Here is a 17,703-nt window from a genome sequence, read left to right on the forward strand (position 1 = left end):
AACTTTCTTCTGACTTTATTCAATTCAATCTTAATATTAAAACTTGTGGAAGAAAACATCATGAACAATATTGACATTTATTGCACTTTTGGTCCCCTGGAGAGTGTTCAGGGCTTTGTTGTTGGTGTTTGATTAGTAACTCCTTTTGATTGGTTTAAATTTGATCACTGTCACCCAAAATGTCACCTAGACATCGGAATAACTCACATTATCCCTCATTATACAAAAGTGTAAATCTGAGCACAATGTGAACAGCTGTTAAGATGTTATAATATAAAAATGATTCAACACAACGTTTAAATAATGACAATATTTTATTGGACTGGCCCCAAACAGTGGCACACCATCATCTGCAACACAACCTTTTCAGCCCATTTGCCTGTTTGTGAAATTCATAAATCATGAATAGTGCACGGCAGTGTCACTGCAGAAACTTTATACATTCCTTTTACCATTTTTTTTTTTTACTTTTATCTAACATAAAGAGGCTTTCTGTGCAGTGCATTTCACCTGGTGCTCTAAATATTAAATTACATTATCCTGGAACAAATACACCTTTTGGGGGGGACCTGAGGAGGAAAGAAAACATTTAGTTAAAAGTGGATTTTTGACGAGAGAGAAGTTTGAACATATTGAAAAGTGTGTGTGAACTGATCCCCTGTAGAGTTAATGTTTCATCTTCTTCACCTACAGTTCAACACGTTTTGTTCGAAAGTCAATCCGGGGGCATCAACATCTTGGTTCTCCTCTCACGGTAGAGCCTGACAAAGAATAAAATCACATTCAGAGAAATGAAAGCAAGGTCAGAGATAACAATGTCCCTTGTTTGCCAAAGTTAGGCATTCTGGGTATTTATCCAAGTGATTTTATTGCTAAGAAGAGCGACAAACCACCCATGTCCCAAGCAAGCTAAGAGAGCAATAGCTACACGACGGAAAGACGTCAAGTATGGATCAGTATATTAAGGATCTATCATCATGTGTCGCTATGGAAAAATTAAATCTCTTAAGGAAAGCTGGAGTTTTATGATACAGTAATGATCAATAAATAAAGAGACTGAGGTAGCTGCAATTACTGTATCATCTGTATATTTACCTGTATTTTAATAACTGTTTTTGTTTACTTGCCTTTTCATTTGATGATATATTGTATCTGCTGCCGAGACTGAGCATTAAAATAAAAAAATAAAAAAAATTACAATGATCAGATATTAACCTCTCTCCCAGTGTAATGGTGGCGGCTCATCGTCATCATTGTCCTCGTCTCTTGGCCTGTGGTACATCACTTTCCTCTGAGTGCTCATCTCTATAGAATAAAATAGCAGAGACACAACAATGAAAAGTTATCTGTAATTTGAAGAATGAATTAAAAAGGGAAGAGAAGAAGCATGTGTTATATACAATTTGAAAATGGAAACTGAAACTCTTGTGAGCAGTTTCTTTCAACCGAACTACACCTGCTACATCACAGTCTGTGTGTTATCTTTTATAAAGAGGTCCTGATTTATAAGAGACATTTCTGTTGAGTCTTTCAAAAGTATTTTTTTGGCACCACAAGCCGACGGCCGTCTGGTTCCGTGATATTGGAGAGTCGGCAGACATCTCTACGGCCATTATCTCCAATATTCAGCAACTCACACCAAAACAATCTAGGTGGATTAAGAGCACTACAGGTATGAGGTTAAATGTGTTTGATTTTGGGTTTTAAAGCTGTAAAGTTATAAATTACATCTTCGGACAGATTTCTAACAAAATTTAACTGAATTCATAGGTGTGAGTCATGCTGTATTACAAAAACAGTAGCTTGTTCACAAATTAACTATTTTCTACAGGAAAAAAAAACAGTTTGAGCAATAAACTATGAATCATTTTGTGGCTTAAATTCAGTCACTCAACATAAATATAGTGCAATAAGTACTGCAGCCATTTTTTGGGACCTTTGCTGAGATAATCTTTGGAGCTGGTAGCTGGTTGAATATTGTGCTCACAACTTTAGACTCTGTGGTTCCATCTCAGCATTTCACAAACATTAAAAAAAAGGGGTAAATTAATACGTTTTGGAACAAAACTGCTCTAACTTGGCTGCAAAATTCTAATTATGCTGCACAAGCTGTTTGGGCAGATTGATTAAGACATGCAAAATGATGAGCCGAGTAAACTTTTGTTAGTTTAGGAAACTTTGTTCGAGCGGCTAAATTCAACCTTGTCGTTGAAGAGGGGTTGCTTGTCTCCTCCTGGGAATCACGTCACCGTCTCCCCACCTGCCCTGGTCGGACGTGGTCACATCTTCTCTGCAGAGTCTGTCTACAGAAGAGCTCACACATTCAGCACATGACTCGAACACGATAACACAATTAAAACACATATCTAGGATAGAAGTCGACTGAAGACGTCAAAGAAAAGACATTTGTGGCAGAGACTTACCCTGGCATGTTCTGCACTGCAGCTCACTACTAGTCAACTCTCCAATCTCGCCATCGGCTGGCTCCTGCTGACAAAGATCATGACCTTCCTCCTGGTTGACCGGCTCTACTGGATCTTTGTACTGGCCTCTTTTATACCAAGGTTTTGCAGCATGTCTCAGTGGGGCAGAATGGGGCTTCCTGGGCGCAGTGTGCTTCCTCACAACCACTCTGACGGGCTGCTCACACCCTCTTCCATATCGGCTTTCCTCCTCGGAGTCTCCGGCTTCATCCCTGTACATCTTGGAGGTGTGGACTTTGCTCCTGCTCACCCCTTTAGCGAGGCTTTTCCCACAGCAGGCGCACATGAACCTCTTTGAACCAGGTGGCCACACAGGTTCTGCTTCTTCGGCAGCCTGCGGAGACCCGCCTACGACTTCTGCAAGCCTCCTGCCTGTATACACGCGTTTCGGGAAGAGATCCGTATCGTCCAGGTCTGTGGAGAACATCTCGTCTCTGGAGGAAAGCTCGTCCAGCGACGGACTGAGCACGCTCATCCGCTCATGGGTGGTGTGCATGACGGGGTAGTTGTAGAAGTAGGGCGCAGCGGGGGAAGAGAGGTGGCCGACTGCAGCATCTCCAGGGGTCAAAACCCTCTCGAAGGGCAGCTTGAGGATCTGGTAGTTTTGATCGGCTTTCTGATGTTCTGGTTTTGAGGCTTTTTCACCACTTTTGGTGTCTCGGAGCGCTGGCTGGCAGGCGGTAAAGGAAGATGGCACTGATGGGGTTAAAGGCAGGGTTGGATCCCCTCTTTGCTTCTGGAGCTCTTCAGTATGGCATTTGGGAACGCTTGGATCGGTCACCGAGGTATCTGACTGGATATCCGTGGCCTCCGCTTTTTCAAGAGCGAGGAAGCGTTCATCTGCTGCGGGCTGCTCAAGCTCAGAGCACTCTTCGTGAACAGAGGAGGTGTCGAGAGGCAACTCCTCTTCCAGTCCTCCTGACCAACATTCCTGAGGGCTCAGGCCATCTAAGCTCCTTTGGCTGGACTCGCCGTCGTACACCGCCGTCGTGGAGTCACTGAAGGTCACAGCCGGAGACTCCAAACGGCTGCTGTCATGCGCCGAGGGCAGGACGTGACCCTGCTCCTCTCTTTTCTTATCCTCTCCTGGAGAAAACATCCCCGAGGACTGTGAGGCGACACCAGAGTCCAGTTCTCTCTCGGCTCCCTGCAGCTCACCACCTCGAATCTTATCCAGGCACTCGATGAGCTTGGTTATGGCGTCGCTGGGGTCGGTCTGAGCCTCTGAACAGGCCATTTCTCGCCGGCCGTGAGGCTGCGGGTGATACTGCTGGCGGGGCACGTCACCCCAGGGAGGAGGAGCGTGGAACCGAGGTTCAAACATTCGCCTATGGTCCATTGGATATATCGGGGCGTGTGGGAAAACAAACCCAGGGTACTGCATGTACTGGTAGGGGTTCATGCAGGGACGGCCAAAGTTAAAACCTAGGGAACGTAGATGAGAGTTAGATTTCAGACAATAAAGACTTGTTTAATACAATAAAGAGAAAGTTTAAATAGCTTGATACCTCCAGGAAAACCATACTGACTGTATGGGTTGTTCATCTGCCAGTGCTGGTAGAGGTAGTAAGGCTGAGACGGTGGCTGCACGTAGAAAAAAGGTCTGGGATGTTGAGTTCTCTGTTGTCCGCCAAATGTGTGTGGTTGTTTGCTTCCATCTGCAGGAAGCAGCAGTTTTAAATGTTAGTTTCAAGCACAGTTTACATAGTTTACACAACTCAAACGTTATTAAACCAGTATTTTTAATGTGTAATTACAAAAAGAAAAACCCTTTACCGTCCATTTTCTCTCCCTCTCTCGTGTTTGCTCAACCTGTCAGAAATAAAACGCCGCAGAGGAAAGAAACCCGGTGAACGTCAGCCAGCGTCGGACGAGCAGAGGGAAACTTTACAGTCGATTCTTCGATAAACAAACAGAAGTAGAAACGCTTCACTCTCAGGTGCGCATATCGTCCTACCAACAAAAGCCCCAACATCTCCGCTCATTAAGTCATATAGGAAACACCTGCTGCGGCCTTCAAGTGCAGGCGGACACGTCAGTGCTGAGGGGTTCAATAAGGCCACTTAAAGCAGGATCAGATGGAGATGTTGGATGGAGCAACAAAAACATGAAATAGAGACAATAAAAATCCTGGAGGGAAAAAAAAAAACCACATTTAATTTTAACAGCTTTTTTTTTTTTATATGTCCAAATTGTCTTTTAAAATGTTGGCTGCATCATAAAATGTGTTGGCTGCACAATGGCTTATAAAAACCACATCATAATCGATGCATCAAGGCACCAAATAAACCACATGTTCAATTGTATTTTCTTTCTACAGAGGACAACAATGTCATTATATTTTGGCAGCCAATTTTAGCATAAAAATCCCCCAAAATTACGATTTGCAATAAAGAGAAAACCCCAACAGAAGACCTCTATTTGATTCAAAGTACAAAGCATTCACTTATTTATTGTTATTTTTTTGTCTTTCTTTCTACATTTCTTTCATTTTTGTTATATTGGTGTTTAAAATAGTTTTTTTAATATATATATTTCTCATTCTGTGTTGTCTGACCTAGATACACAAAAAAACCCTAAATCAATAATATATAATAATAATACCAGGCTTTCAGAAATATTCCATACACTTTTACCAAACGCCAAAAATAAAGAATCTTTTTAATCATTATTTTGTTTTTTTAAATGTATTAACTAATATATATCTTAGTGTATTCACTTTAATCTGTTCATACTTCATATATCTTGCTAGCATATTCATATATATATTCTTTTTTATATCCCTGTACATATGTACATTACTCTGCACAAACTTTTTATATTTAAGTTGCACATGTGCAGTTTAGTTTTTAGTCAAACATGCTCAGATATTTGCACCATTTTTACTTGCATATTGCACATTGTGTATATACTTTTAATTTATAGTCTGTATAAACAATCTCTTCGATTGTAGTTTGTAATATTCTTATTTTGTGATCTCTTATTGTACTTCAATACTACGTCTGTACTCTTGCAGAATTCCTCCTACTCTTTCGTCCCCCTGGTCATCAGACTGTACATACAGCGCTTACAATTTCCTCCTCCATTCGCACCATTTGCACTGTTCTTATTTTAATTTGAATGTTAATTTTAATTGTAATGTATGTTTAACGCATGTATGTATCTAGTGTATGCTGCTACCGGATGCTTGAATTTCCCTCTGGATAAATAAAGTATCTATCTATCTATCTATCTATCTATCTATCTATCTATCTATCTATCTACCTATCTATCTACCTATCTATCTATCTATCTATCTATCTATCTATCTATCTATCTATCTATCTATCTACCTATCTATCTATCTATCTATATTGTTTATCTTATACTGTATTCTTTTATACCTCTTTTATTTTCTATACAAGTGTTTTGTAAGCTGCTGGAAATCCAGTTTCCTCAAGGGAGTCATCCCAAAGGGATCAATAAAGTCTAAGTCTATCTATCTATCTATCTATCTATCTATCTATCTATCTATCTATCTATCTATCTATCTATCTATCTACAGGGATCAATAAAGTCTAAGTCTATCGATCTATCTATCTATCTATCTATCTATCTATCTATCTATCTATCTATCTATCTATCTATCTATCTATCTATCTATCTACAGGGATCAATAAAGTCTAAGTCTATCTATCTATCTATCTATCTATCTATCTATCTATCTATCTATCTATCTATCTATCTATCTATCTATCTATCTACAGGGATCAATAAAGTCTAAGTCTATCGATCTATCTATCTATCTATCTATCTATCTATCTATCTATCTATCGATCTACAGGGATCAATAAAGTCTAAGTCTAAGTCTATCTATCTATCTATCTATCTATCTATCTATCTATCTATCTATCTATCTATCTATCTATCTATCTATCTATCTATCTACAGGGATCAATAAAGGAACATCTTATCTAAAGTTGAATGTAACATAATAACTGCTGTAAAATGTCCTTTTTATGGTGCAGTAGAATTATTAACGTGTCTAATACTTGGCCTGAATATAAAGCACAATGAAACTGTGAATCCTCTTCATAAACTCCTCTGTGGTAGTTGTTTTCAAAACTCCCTCATCCGTCCAGCAGAGGTCGCTGTTCCTCTCCTATCCGGGGTACTCGGCGCATGCGCAGTACCCTGATCTGGCCTGTGGTCTTTGCAGGCGCGGAGAGGTTGTCCGCTGCTCGGCGCTTCCACACAAACACTTTAATGTCTGAACTCGGCTTCAGGAGCTCACTCGGCCCTTCCTGCTGAAGAGAGACGGCATCGGGTCGGTCCCCCGGGGGGTTGTGCGGTCCGCCCTGCCCCGCACCCTGAACGCGGGTTCAGCCTCGTTCTGGAGGTAAACTTAAAAAAACAGAAGAGGCTCATTCAGGTTGGCTAGCTTAGGTTTATTTAGCTCTTCTAGCTAGTTGTAGCTAGCAGCATGGCCGCTGTCTCTTTTTTTTTTGTGGGGGGTGAGGTTGGGTGAGGTTGGGTGAGGTTGGGGTGGGGGGGCTTTAAGTGTAATTTGTGGAAACAGTTTTGTCTCAGTTTAGCTGATGCTTCAGTTTGCTAGCGCGCATCAACAGCCTGGCTACCTCGTTAGCAGCTAACAGCTAACGTTACGTTACCCCGGAACTGTGCAGCGAGGGGGGGTAGGGGGGGTGGGGGGTGCTTACGAGCTACCGTAGTTAACGTAACGCTACATCGAAGCCAGCTGATCAGGTTGTGTTGGTCGGGTTGATTAAAACAAAAAGGAGAGAGAGAGAGAGAGACGAGGATGGAGGGGAAGCTAAGCTACAGGGAGTGTGTGTGTGTGCGTGTGTGTGCGTGTGTGTGTGCGTGTGTGTGTGTTGTTGTTGTTGTTGTTGTTGTTTACCATGTTTTTAAGGTAGCAGACAGGGTTTGTTGTGATGGTGGAAAGTGCTAACGCCTCCTCCTCTTTGTGTCTTCATGTTTGTTTTTCTCTGATTAGATATTTAAACTCCACATCATAACACACACACACACACACACACACACACACACACACATTTATATATTTATATAAAGGTATTCTGACTCTCAACGGAGGTGTTGAAGATGACACCAGGTAGGAGGTCTGTGGAGGTATCAGACCTGCTCACAGACGTCCCTCCCCCGGTGCTTTGTGCTTTGTGTTGTGGCTCAAAGTCATTTAGTTTGTGTGTGATTCACTCTTGAGCGATGTCTTATTTTATGTAAGGTCAATCGATAGGTAATTGCCCTCCTTGTAAGATACTCGGTGCCCAGAGACGGGATGGAGGGAGGGTGACCTGCAGAGGGAGTCCAGATTCGGGATGTTTGTTGCTCTGATGTTCCCGAAACTAAAACTTCTTCTCAAACTCATCATTGTTCTCTTTCTCTTTCTCCTCCTGTGTGTTTCAGACGAGCACTGATGTAGCAGTATTGCGACAGTGCTCTCCCTCTACCTCCGCCTCCCCAGTGCCTCGCCGCATGACCTCAGACGGCTAGATAGATCCACGACCGGAGGGGGGGGAAACGCCCCTTTCCTCACCCAGGACGCCGATCCTCCGGACGCCTGACTGTGACGACGCCACCGCCTTCCTCATCTCATCTTTCAAACTCCTCTCCAAGCGGAGGAACCAGCTGAATTGTTGTTTTTTTTTCTCCACATAGGAGTTGAACACCTCCACATGGGCCAGTGGAGGTGTTGAAGAGCTCTCCCCCACCCCCTGCCCCCCCCCTCGCCCGGTTTATCCTTTATTACATCTTTTTTTTTCTTCTCCTGGTTGGCTTGAGTCCGGTTCTGCCGGCCGTGAGACTTTTCAAAACTGGGGCGCGATTCATGGGATGCAACCATGTCGGATCTCAGTGAGCGCAGGCCGGTCAACACGGACTACGCTGTCTCCCTGCTGGAGCAGCTCAAGTTCTTTTACGAACAGAAATTACTGACTGACGTTGTGCTGCTGGTGGAGGACACGGAGTTCCCGTGTCACAAGATGGTCCTGGCCACATGTAGCTCCTATTTCAGGTGAGTGCGACCACACCGATGTCAGCCCCAGTGTGGAATAACTCACGTCGTACGTCGGGGGATTTGTGTTTTTATTGTGGCCATGCTTTGTGTGCTTAGAGCTCATCTGAATTTGTCTCCTACAGTTTCAATAAATAATGCACCGTACAACGTTGGACAGCAATTATTCCCCCTCGGTCTGATTACGACGAGGTGTAGCGACGCTGTCATTATGTAGCACACTTTGTTATGTCTGTAAGTGCAACAACCTCCTACGGTTACAATGAATAATGCACCACATTGTAGAGCAAGTGTTCGCCGCTCCATACGTGGAGGATGGAAACCAAGAGGATGGTGTTTCCTTGAAAGCCGGGGCTCGAGTCTCCCTCTTGCGCCGGTCGTTTTCCGTCTCTGATACATTCCTACACGGAATAAATGAAGCTATCTCTAACCTGTAGTTGCACAGACGTATCCCTCAAGGCCCCAGGGAGGCCTCATTTGTACGCACAACATTGCATAATGAAGTGTGTGTGTGCACTGCGGTGAATATGACAGAGCAGCAGCAGCAGCAGCAGCAGCAGCAGCCCCGGCTCTGGGAATAGTCCATCTGTACATGACAGGAGCTCATGCTGCATTTGAACACCCTGTCTAGCTCTCTGTCTCACCCTTCCCTCCCTACCTCCCTCCCTCCCCTTCCACTGCACACTCACGCACGCATTCCAAGAAAAGGTCCCGACAACTCGATGCCTCTCTCACACCCACCTCGCCGCGATCTTCCCCACCGTTTCCCACGCACTCGTTATCTGGTGCGAACACGCAAAGCATTTCCCCCTCCAGGGTTCAGAGGTGTCACAGCGCTTCCTCTAAACCCGCTACTCCTTCCTTCTTTCTCTCTCTTTCTCTTTCTCTGTGTTGCCTCTCCTTCTACCTCCCCTCTCTCCTCGCACGCCTTGCTTCAGGGGAAAAGGGGGGAGGGTGGGGGAGACTCTGGAGAGAGCTTGTGTTGTGGAGGGGAAAGTCTGGTCACGTAGGTCTTGGTGAGAGATGGAGAGAAAGGGGAAGAAAGAGAGGAAAAACAGGGAGGGGGGTGCAGGGGTATGCCTGCAGGGTTGCGTAATAGGGCCTGGCAGGTTCAGCCCCTGCTGCGAGCAACACATTGACACAGCCACAAACCCCCGTACAGCAGGGCAGAGCTTGTTTTACAGACAAATCATTGGTTAAGAGTAAAATATATATCATCATCGTCTAATCTGTCTTTTAATTTTTCAATTAATCCTTAATCTCATTTATAAAATGTCAGAAATTGTAGAAAAATATAACATAAGAACTTCAAATGAACTGCTTTCAAGTGCTGCCACTCATTATTGATTAATCTGCCGGTTCCTTTCTGGTGTTTTGTCTACAAAATGTCAGGAAGTTGTGAAATATACCCATCGCAACTTCCCAGAGCCCCAAAACAACGTCTACAAATGTCTTGTTTTGCTGACCAACAGTTCATAACCCAAAAATATCCAGTTTACCTTCCTGTAAGACAATGAAAACACATCATTTGAGACCATCTTTACTTAAAATTCCACAAATTATTGGTCGATTATCTCAATTGTTTCTCAATTTACAATAATATTAAAGAGGAAATGGCAGCAGGAACAACACATTTCTGACACCTTTCCTCATCGCCTAATCAATTTGAGGATATTCCCCCTGAAATAAATCTATATTTAATTCACACGATCGTTCAGCGCCCTTCCCTTGGAGCCGTTTACCCGTTGGAAGTGATGTGTTTATACATTCCTCAGCAGCGGTTGTATCTTCTGTGGAATAAACAGAAGAATTGCGTAGTTTGGCAACGATGAAGCTACTGACAGACCCTCAAAATCAGAAAACACAAACAATGAAAGCCAGTATCGCTGGTGCCGGGTCTTTGACGTGTTACTGACAGACACAGCGTGGCGTCGACACATCGCTGCAGACGCGAGCGTTCGGCACCAGAAGACGTCGCCGCGGTGAATGCAAATGATCGGTTTCGAGCCAATAACCGCTCCACAGAGGCATAAAATGCGGGGAAATCGATGTGGTGAAAGAGGTTAAAGAGGCTCTGACTCACTCCGAGCTCCGGTGAATGACAACGTGGAAGTGTAGGCGGCTCGCCAAGGCTGCAGCAACATGGGAGTCGGAGCAGAGAGAAGCCCAGCTGGAGCGAAACTGTGCACAGTTAGCCCGCCAGACAGGTGCCGACTGTCCCTTTTTGTAATTGAGTATTAGGAAACTGGGTTGGTGGACTCTGTAATCAGTGTACAAGAGCTGTCGAGCATCAAGTCAGCCGTAACATCTGCTCCTAATAAAGCAGTGGTATTCAGTCCTGCTCTTTGAGACCAAGTCCAGTGTTGTCTGCTTATAGTATGGCTCTGAGTCAATGACAATAACCGGATCAATAGTTTCTAAAGGAAGAAGAACTCATTAGGAATGTGGAAATGGTGGCCACTGTTTAATTTCACACTCTTAATACGTTTAAGATAACTTTAACTTTGCTTGAAAGTTGTTTTTAAAATCAAAAAAACACCAAAAATGAATTGGATACCAGCTTCTCGTCAGTAAATATGTGCTGGTTTTCTTCATCTTCTGTGAGAGCAGCTGGAGTATCGTTGGGTTGACATCTCATTGACCCAACGGTTAACTGATTAATCAATAATGCTCACCTTGCCTTTGCTGTTCTCTCTTTTCACCGAACTAATTTATGATTAAAGATAAAAACTCTACAAAGTAAATGCTGAGATTTAAGCCTGACATGAACTGCGAGCTGCTTGTCTGTTTTACGTGTTGTATCTTTGTTTTTGATCAAACAAAGACAAATGTCCACCTCTGGATAATAAAGATAAGTTACTTGCTGTCCTATTAGCTTTTGAAACGATACCACAAATGTATCACAATATCCCAAAAGCATCTGGTGTCGTATCAGAGTTTTACACTCTAGATCTTTCTAGTAACAGTGAGTCAACGTTGGGTTTTGCTTTTCGGAGGACTTGGAAAAAGCATTGCTGCAGCAGCCGATTACAGGTCCCCTGATTCTGGTTGGTAACTTTGTCTGTTTTTACAGCCACTTTGGCGAGTGGCCAGCTGTCATTAGGAGGCTCTGTTTATTTAAAAGAAAAACTTTGGAGAGAAAAACAGCAAACAAGACTTGAATTTGGAGTTTCATCACCCGCTGTACTCTTTAAAAAGTCCTCCAGTTTTACGTGTTTATCATGAAGTCAGGACCAAACAGTTTGGAATTAAAATAGAACCCAAGTAAATAAACTAATTTCTCCTCGTTTAAACACATCTTAAACCAACCGTGCCTTCATCACTGTGACTTTGTCTCTTAATCTAAAATCACCACTGGGTTTTATCTCCATTCTGCTGCACAGAAGTATATCTGAAGTGATGTTAAAGTTGTTAAAGTCCGGTTTCACTAAAAGAAATCCGGTGCTGAAAGTTATTACAACACAGTTAACACAATGTGGTGTTGTTGTCTTTGTTCCTGCAGGGCGATGTTCATGAGTGGCCTCAGTGAGAGCAAACAGACCCACGTCCACCTGAGGAACGTGGACCCGGCCACCCTGCAGATCATCATCACCTACGCCTACACGGGCAACCTGGCCATCAGCGACAGCACCGTGGAGCCGCTCTACGAGACCGCCTGCTTCCTGCAGGTCTGAGTTATATTTTTTTTGTCAACAAATCCCATGAAAAGAAAAATATTAACAATGAATTGATGCGGCTAACGGATACATATCTTATTCCTCTGTGCTGCTGAATGGTTATTAATACACCACAGAAAATAGTCCCCAGCAAAGTTTCCTTTCCAGTTAAAGCAAATTACTGAACCTTTTTTAAAATAAATGAAACTTTATAGTAGTTTTGAAAGATTTATGTCTTCATCAGTAACTAATGTATAAGTGGTAGAGAAGTCAGAAACATATTGAGAGATGGACTTACATAAAACATGTCCTTTAAATATGAATGTGATATGAAAATCAAGAAACCTTCATTGTTTCACATTTTGTATCGTAAGAAGTTATTTTTATGAATGCTAAAACAAACCTGGTATGCTTTCAGTATAAGTGTATTCTACCAAGTGGCCAACATTTAGTTATTTACATCTTTTAAACTGGTATGTTCTACTTTTGTGTGTCTGACTGTCGTCTCTTGTCCTCGCTCTCATTCAGGTGGAGGACGTCTTGCTGCAGTGCAGAGACTATCTGGTGAAGAAGATAAACGCTGAGAACTGCGTCCGCATGCTGAGCATCGGCGACCTGTTCAGTTGCAGCGAGCTAAAGCAGAGCGCCAAGCGCATGGTGGAGCACAAGTTCCCCGTGGTCTACAGGCAGGAGTCCTTCCTTCAGCTCTCCCACGAGCTGTTGATAGACGTCCTGAGCAGCGACAACCTCAACGTGGAGAAGGAGGAGACGGTGCGCGAGGCGGCCATGCTGTGGTTGGAGTACAACATGGAGGCGCGCTCGCAGCACCTGTCCTCCGTGCTCAGTCAGATCCGCATCGACGCGCTGTCCGAGGTGACGCAGCGCGCCTGGTTCCAGGGTCTGCCTCCCAACGACAAGTCCGTGGTGGTGCAGGGCCTCTACAAGTCCATGCCCAAGTTCTTCAAACCCCGGTTAGGCATGACGAAGGAGGAGATGCTGATCTTCATGGAGGCCATGTCAGAAACGCAACACGAGGGATATGTAATGCCCGCATCCTTGCCTTATACGGTAGTGTGTTACAGCCCGCAGGCGGAGAAAGTGTACAAGCTCAGCAACCCCCCCGGAGACCTGCAGAAGGTGGGCACCCTCGTTACGCCAGACAACGACGTGTTCATCGCCGGTGGACAGATCCCTCTCAAAAACACTATCACCAACCACGGCAAGAGTGGAAAGTTACAGGCCGTCTTCCACTCGGTCGATAGCTTCTTTTGGTTCGACGCCCAGCAGAACGCGTGGGTACCCAAAACCCCCATGCTGTGTGCCCGAATCAAGCCCTCGCTGGTCTACTGCGAGGGCTACATCTATGCAATCGGCGGCGATAACGTCGGAGGGGAGCTGAACAAGCGCACGGTGGAGCGCTACGACTGCGAGAAGGACGAGTGGAGCATGATGAGCCCCCTGCCCTTCGCCTGGAACTGGAGCACCTCCGTGGTGGCGCACGACTGCATCTACGTGATGACCCACGACCTGATGTACTGCTACTTCCCCCGAGCCGACACCTGGGTGGAGATGGCCATGCGCAAGACCAGCCGCTGCTTCGCCTCCGCGGCTGCCTTCGGCGACCTCATTTTCTACATCGGCGGCCTCCACGTGGTCAGCAACTCCGGCATCCGCCTGCCCACGAGCACCATCGACGGCTCCTCCATCACCGTGGAGATCTACGACGTCAACAAGAACGAGTGGCGCCTGGCCGCCAACATCCCCGCCAAGCGTTACTCGGACCCGTGCGTGCGGGCGGTGGTCCTGCTCAACTCGCTTTGCATTTTCATGCGTGAAACCCACATGAACGAGCGCGCCAAGTACGCCATCTACCAGTACGACCTGGAGCTGGACCGCTGGTACCTGCGGCAGCCCGTGTCCGAACGCGTGCTCTGGGATCTGGGCAAGGACTTCCGATGTGCGGTGGGGAAGCTGTATCCCTCCTGCCTGGAGGAGTCCCCCTGGAAACCCCCAACCTACCTCTTCTCCCCCGACGGAGCCGAGGAGTTCGAGGTGGACGGGGAGCTGGTGACCCTCCCTCACGTATAGCTCTTAACCTCCGCTCCCCTACCTCGCTGACTGAACCAGGAAATCTGTACCGCTGAGGGATGAACACGAAGGGGGAGGGGGGGGGGGGGCAGATCGGATCTCTCGAGATATAAAAGGGTTTGACGTTTGTCCGTGTTGTGGAGGGATCTCTGGACGTTCGGAGGCTGTCGCTGGTGAACAATGCAGCCCAGAAAGATGCCCCTCAGAAATACTAGTAATCTGAAAAGTTTTTTTTTTTCTTCTTATTTTGTCAGTTGTGACATCTGTTAGATATTAAAAGTCTGTCATACTGTTTCTACAATGTGATAATCTAAACGTCAGCTGATTTTTATTTTTTTTGTGATGATGATGAGGGTGATGATGCACTTAACTGGTAAACCTTGGAATGACAATGGCAACTGTACCAAAATCCCCCAGCCCCTCCGATTGTGGCGTCTCTCTCTTCCCTCCTCCTCCTCCTCCTGCTCTTTTTCTCTTCTCTCACCACTGATGAAGGAACACGCCGCTGACAATCTATCGTTTGAGTATCAAAGTCGTTCCCTGTAGGTTTGAGAAAGGTAAACGGGTTCCAGTGGCGAATAATAATAATAAAGTATTTTGATAAATATATAAATATAAACATCAAAATACTCCGTAGAAACTCCTCCAACCACTCCTCCTCTCGCTGTCAGTAAGTCGTTCGATGTGCTACGTTGTAGTGGAGCTTTGTTTCGAAGGACTACGTGGATCGATGGCGTAGACGTCGATAAAGCAGCAGGAGTGGTTCGACAAGTTTGTGTCGATGTGGAGCTTTAAAGGTTCACTACCAGGGTGGGTCTACCAGCTGCTGATGAATAAATGTTCAAACTCACCAGCCACTCAGTAGTCAATAATCATATTCTGTCTGAAATCTACCAGCTGCTCTCATGTACCAGCATTCGGCTGATTTCCCACCCTGCACTGCTCCAGTTTGACTTTATCACACCATTAAATGCGTTTTTTTTTTTTATTGTCCGAGGAGGTAAATTTGTTTCCAGAACCCGTCGATGCTCATAAGACAGTCACTCTCTATTAATACTATGTCTTGACTAAAGCTGCACGGAGGGTTCATCTGCCCACATTTATTCTAATTTCTGTTTATGAAATGTCAGAAATGTTCAAAAGCAAACCTCCACAAGTCGCCAAAAGCCCAAAGCTTTAATCTTTAAGTAGCTTTATCCATCCGACCGACAGTCAGAATCCAAAATCTTAAAACTAAATTCTCCCGTGAGAAGTTCGGACTCGAACAACGTCATCGTTTAAAGTCGTTTCTCAAGCAAAAACTCTGGCCCAGCTTCTCAAACGTGACGATTTTAGATTGAATAACGTCGACTGTCGGTCGGACAGGATGTGAAATAACTCACCAGCCCGCTCAGCAGTGAATCATTACGTCGTGTTCGATCTCTACCAGCCGCTTTACCAGCAGTCGTTCTGGTGCTAACGTCCCACCCACAATGCATCCGGTTGAACTTCTTTTTGTGCTATTTTCTGACATTTTATAGAGCGAACCGTTGATCAGAAGTGAGAATAACCGTTAGTTGTAGCTCCACTTTGGATTATTACTCGATTGAGACGCTGACTGATGTAATCCAGGCCCGCTGCGTCCACTGAAAACAACTAGAAGAGCCACTTTTAAAGCTCACAGGTGCGAGCGTTTGATCCTCGGAGAGATAGATTTCAGAGCGTTTCCTTTTGTTTAAAAAAAAACAGGATCCATCTCTCTGTCTTCACGAGGCCTCGCAGACGAGAGGAAACGGAGGCTGCCGGTTTGTTTTTGTTTGTTTTCTCCGGAAGGGGGCGGGAGGACCGACGGGGGAAACTAGTGAGAGGAGGAGAGGGGTTTAAAAGAGGGGCGACTGCAGGTCCGGTCACCCATCACCTCTCCTCCCTCACCGCTCTGTCCTCCACCCCCGACTCCACTATACCGTCTGTCTGTCTGTGTCTGTCTGTCTGCACACAGGTCTTCCACACAGCTAGCAGTTTACACCTCACTCCATCCATCGTCACACGATCATGATGTTTTCCTCTCTGCAAACACACACACACACACACACACCCCTCCACTCTCAGTACAAACATAGGTTTCGGGCTCATGCATTTTTATTATTATTTTTTTTTTTTCCAAGCTGCTGAAATATATAAATATATATAATAAAATATATATTTTTCATAACTGTTTTAGTGTGGGGAAAATAACCAGGTCTATTTTGTAATTAGTGTCTTTTATTTTTTAATTTAATATCAGACATTACTGTAGTGTGATTGTGGGTAGAAATCCATTTTCCTATCAGATTTAATTTTTTTTTTTTTTTCTCGAGTGAATATTGAGGAATCTTTGCTGCTGATTGGTTGTGAGAGGAGAGGGCTGGCCCACGGCTGTTGCTATGGAAATCGTCTCGGCAACCGCCAGCAGCGATGGAGAGGGGCGGGTTGGGGAGGGACGGGGTCTTCCTCCTACCTTTAAAAAAAAACAAAAACAAAAAAAAAAAAAAAAAAACATGAGCACAGGTGCTTCATGACGAACCTTACTAGCATGTTTGGCTGCATCATATTCCTTTGGCACTGTATTTTGAATGAACGTTAATTTATTAAAAAACATACCAAAAACGTTCCTGAAACCGACTCCTCGTTGCTTTTTGTTAAGTAAACATGTTTACTTGTTTATTTGAAGTGGTCAGTAAGGTTATGGGGGGTTGAATCTCAAAACATTTGCTGTCAAACTGTTCAGGTACCTAAAAGTTGGTATTGAATCTGGACAGATTTTCATGTTTGTTTACTTTGTTTTCAAGCAAAAATTAACAATTATTAAAAAAAATGCAAGTATTACTGTTTTATTGAGGCAGAGTTCGTCTACGTGTGCTTGTGTGAAATAAAAAGCAGGGTTTTGTATTAAAAAACGTATATTTCTGTAAGTAAAGTGTTGGAAAAAGTATAATTTATTACAGAATATCAGGCATCATATTGACATTTCAAACATTAACCTGCAAAGTTAAAAGTGTTAAACACTGTAATTTCAATTCAATTTTAAAAACTAGTTTTATAATTGATCAAGGCAATGAGAACTGAAGTAATAATTTCTGCTGCTACAACTTAAAATGTCTTAAATACGATTAATGATCTTTAAAAATGACTGGATTAATGAAGTTAATGTGTAACGTTGTATTTTTCTCGTTTTTAAATGTGTATTTTTTGGGGGGAAACATTAACACTGATCGACATGCAACCAGCACCGACTGTCCATCGTATCCTTTGTGAGGTTGTCACATATTTAAAATGATACAATACGATCAATCGATAGTATTAAAAGCACAAAAGCTAGAAAACAAACTGACGGCTGCACAGAATTTTAACTCCACCTCAGTGTGTTCACTCATTTTGCTCCCCCAGCATTGTTTGCAGCTTTTCCCCAAAAAAATCTTTCTTTGTA

General features: G+C 44.1%; 2 protein-coding genes across 4 annotated transcripts; one reads left to right on the plus strand and one right to left on the minus strand.

The window, feature by feature from the left end:
- Positions 1-412: 412 nt before the first annotated feature.
- On the minus strand, positions 413-6,672 carry LOC127369402 (bucky ball-like). 3 transcript variants are annotated; one of them, XM_051410764.1, is made up of 9 exons: positions 6,305-6,672; positions 5,760-6,223; positions 4,260-5,707; positions 3,992-4,141; positions 2,424-3,908; positions 2,202-2,303; positions 1,216-1,305; positions 692-761; positions 413-569 (listed from the first exon to the last, which is right to left on the minus strand). In XM_051410764.1, exons 3-8 carry the CDS (start codon positions 4,264-4,266, stop codon positions 730-732), a joined length of 1,866 nt encoding a protein of 621 aa, XP_051266724.1. In that variant the 5' UTR covers positions 4,267-5,707; positions 5,760-6,223; positions 6,305-6,672; the 3' UTR covers positions 413-569; positions 692-729. The 3 variants fall into 3 exon arrangements, with proteins under 3 accessions (XP_051266724.1, XP_051266726.1, XP_051266725.1); XM_051410766.1 differs by having other exon boundaries at positions 4,260-4,295; positions 4,441-6,223; XM_051410765.1 differs by having other exon boundaries at positions 4,260-6,223; positions 6,412-6,425.
- A 13-nt stretch (positions 6,673-6,685) lies between these two features.
- kbtbd2 (kelch repeat and BTB (POZ) domain containing 2) lies at positions 6,686-16,894 on the plus strand. Its single transcript, XM_051410762.1, has 4 exons — positions 6,686-6,861; positions 7,908-8,514; positions 12,017-12,182; positions 12,699-16,894. The coding sequence occupies exons 2-4, from the start codon at positions 8,342-8,344 to the stop codon at positions 14,256-14,258; spliced, it is 1,899 nt and encodes a 632-aa protein (XP_051266722.1). The 5' UTR covers positions 6,686-6,861; positions 7,908-8,341; the 3' UTR covers positions 14,259-16,894.
- Positions 16,895-17,703: the final 809 nt, after the last annotated feature.

The sequence above is a fragment of the Dicentrarchus labrax genome, unplaced genomic scaffold (assembly GCF_905237075.1).
Source record: "Dicentrarchus labrax unplaced genomic scaffold, dlabrax2021, whole genome shotgun sequence".
NCBI lineage: Eukaryota > Metazoa > Chordata > Actinopteri > Moronidae > Dicentrarchus > Dicentrarchus labrax.

Bases quoted from the DNA above. Each gene is read 5' to 3' on its own strand.
- kbtbd2 (XM_051410762.1), top strand. From the start codon at position 8,342: ATGTCGGATCTCAGTGAGCGCAGGCCGGTCAACACGGACTACGCTGTC. The intron at 8,515-12,016 runs GTGAGTGCGACC...TTGTTCCTGCAG, and splicing joins ACATGTAGCTCCTATTTCAG to GGCGATGTTCATGAGTGGCC. The intron at 12,183-12,698 runs GTCTGAGTTATA...GCTCTCATTCAG, and splicing joins AGACCGCCTGCTTCCTGCAG to GTGGAGGACGTCTTGCTGCA.
- LOC127369402 (XM_051410764.1), bottom strand. The intron at 2,304-2,423 runs GTAAGTCTCTGC...GCTCTTCTGTAG, and splicing joins GCAGTGCAGAACATGCCAGG to ACAGACTCTGCAGAGAAGAT. The intron at 1,306-2,201 runs GTTGAATTTAGC...TTTATTCTATAG, and splicing joins AACCCCTCTTCAACGACAAG to AGATGAGCACTCAGAGGAAA.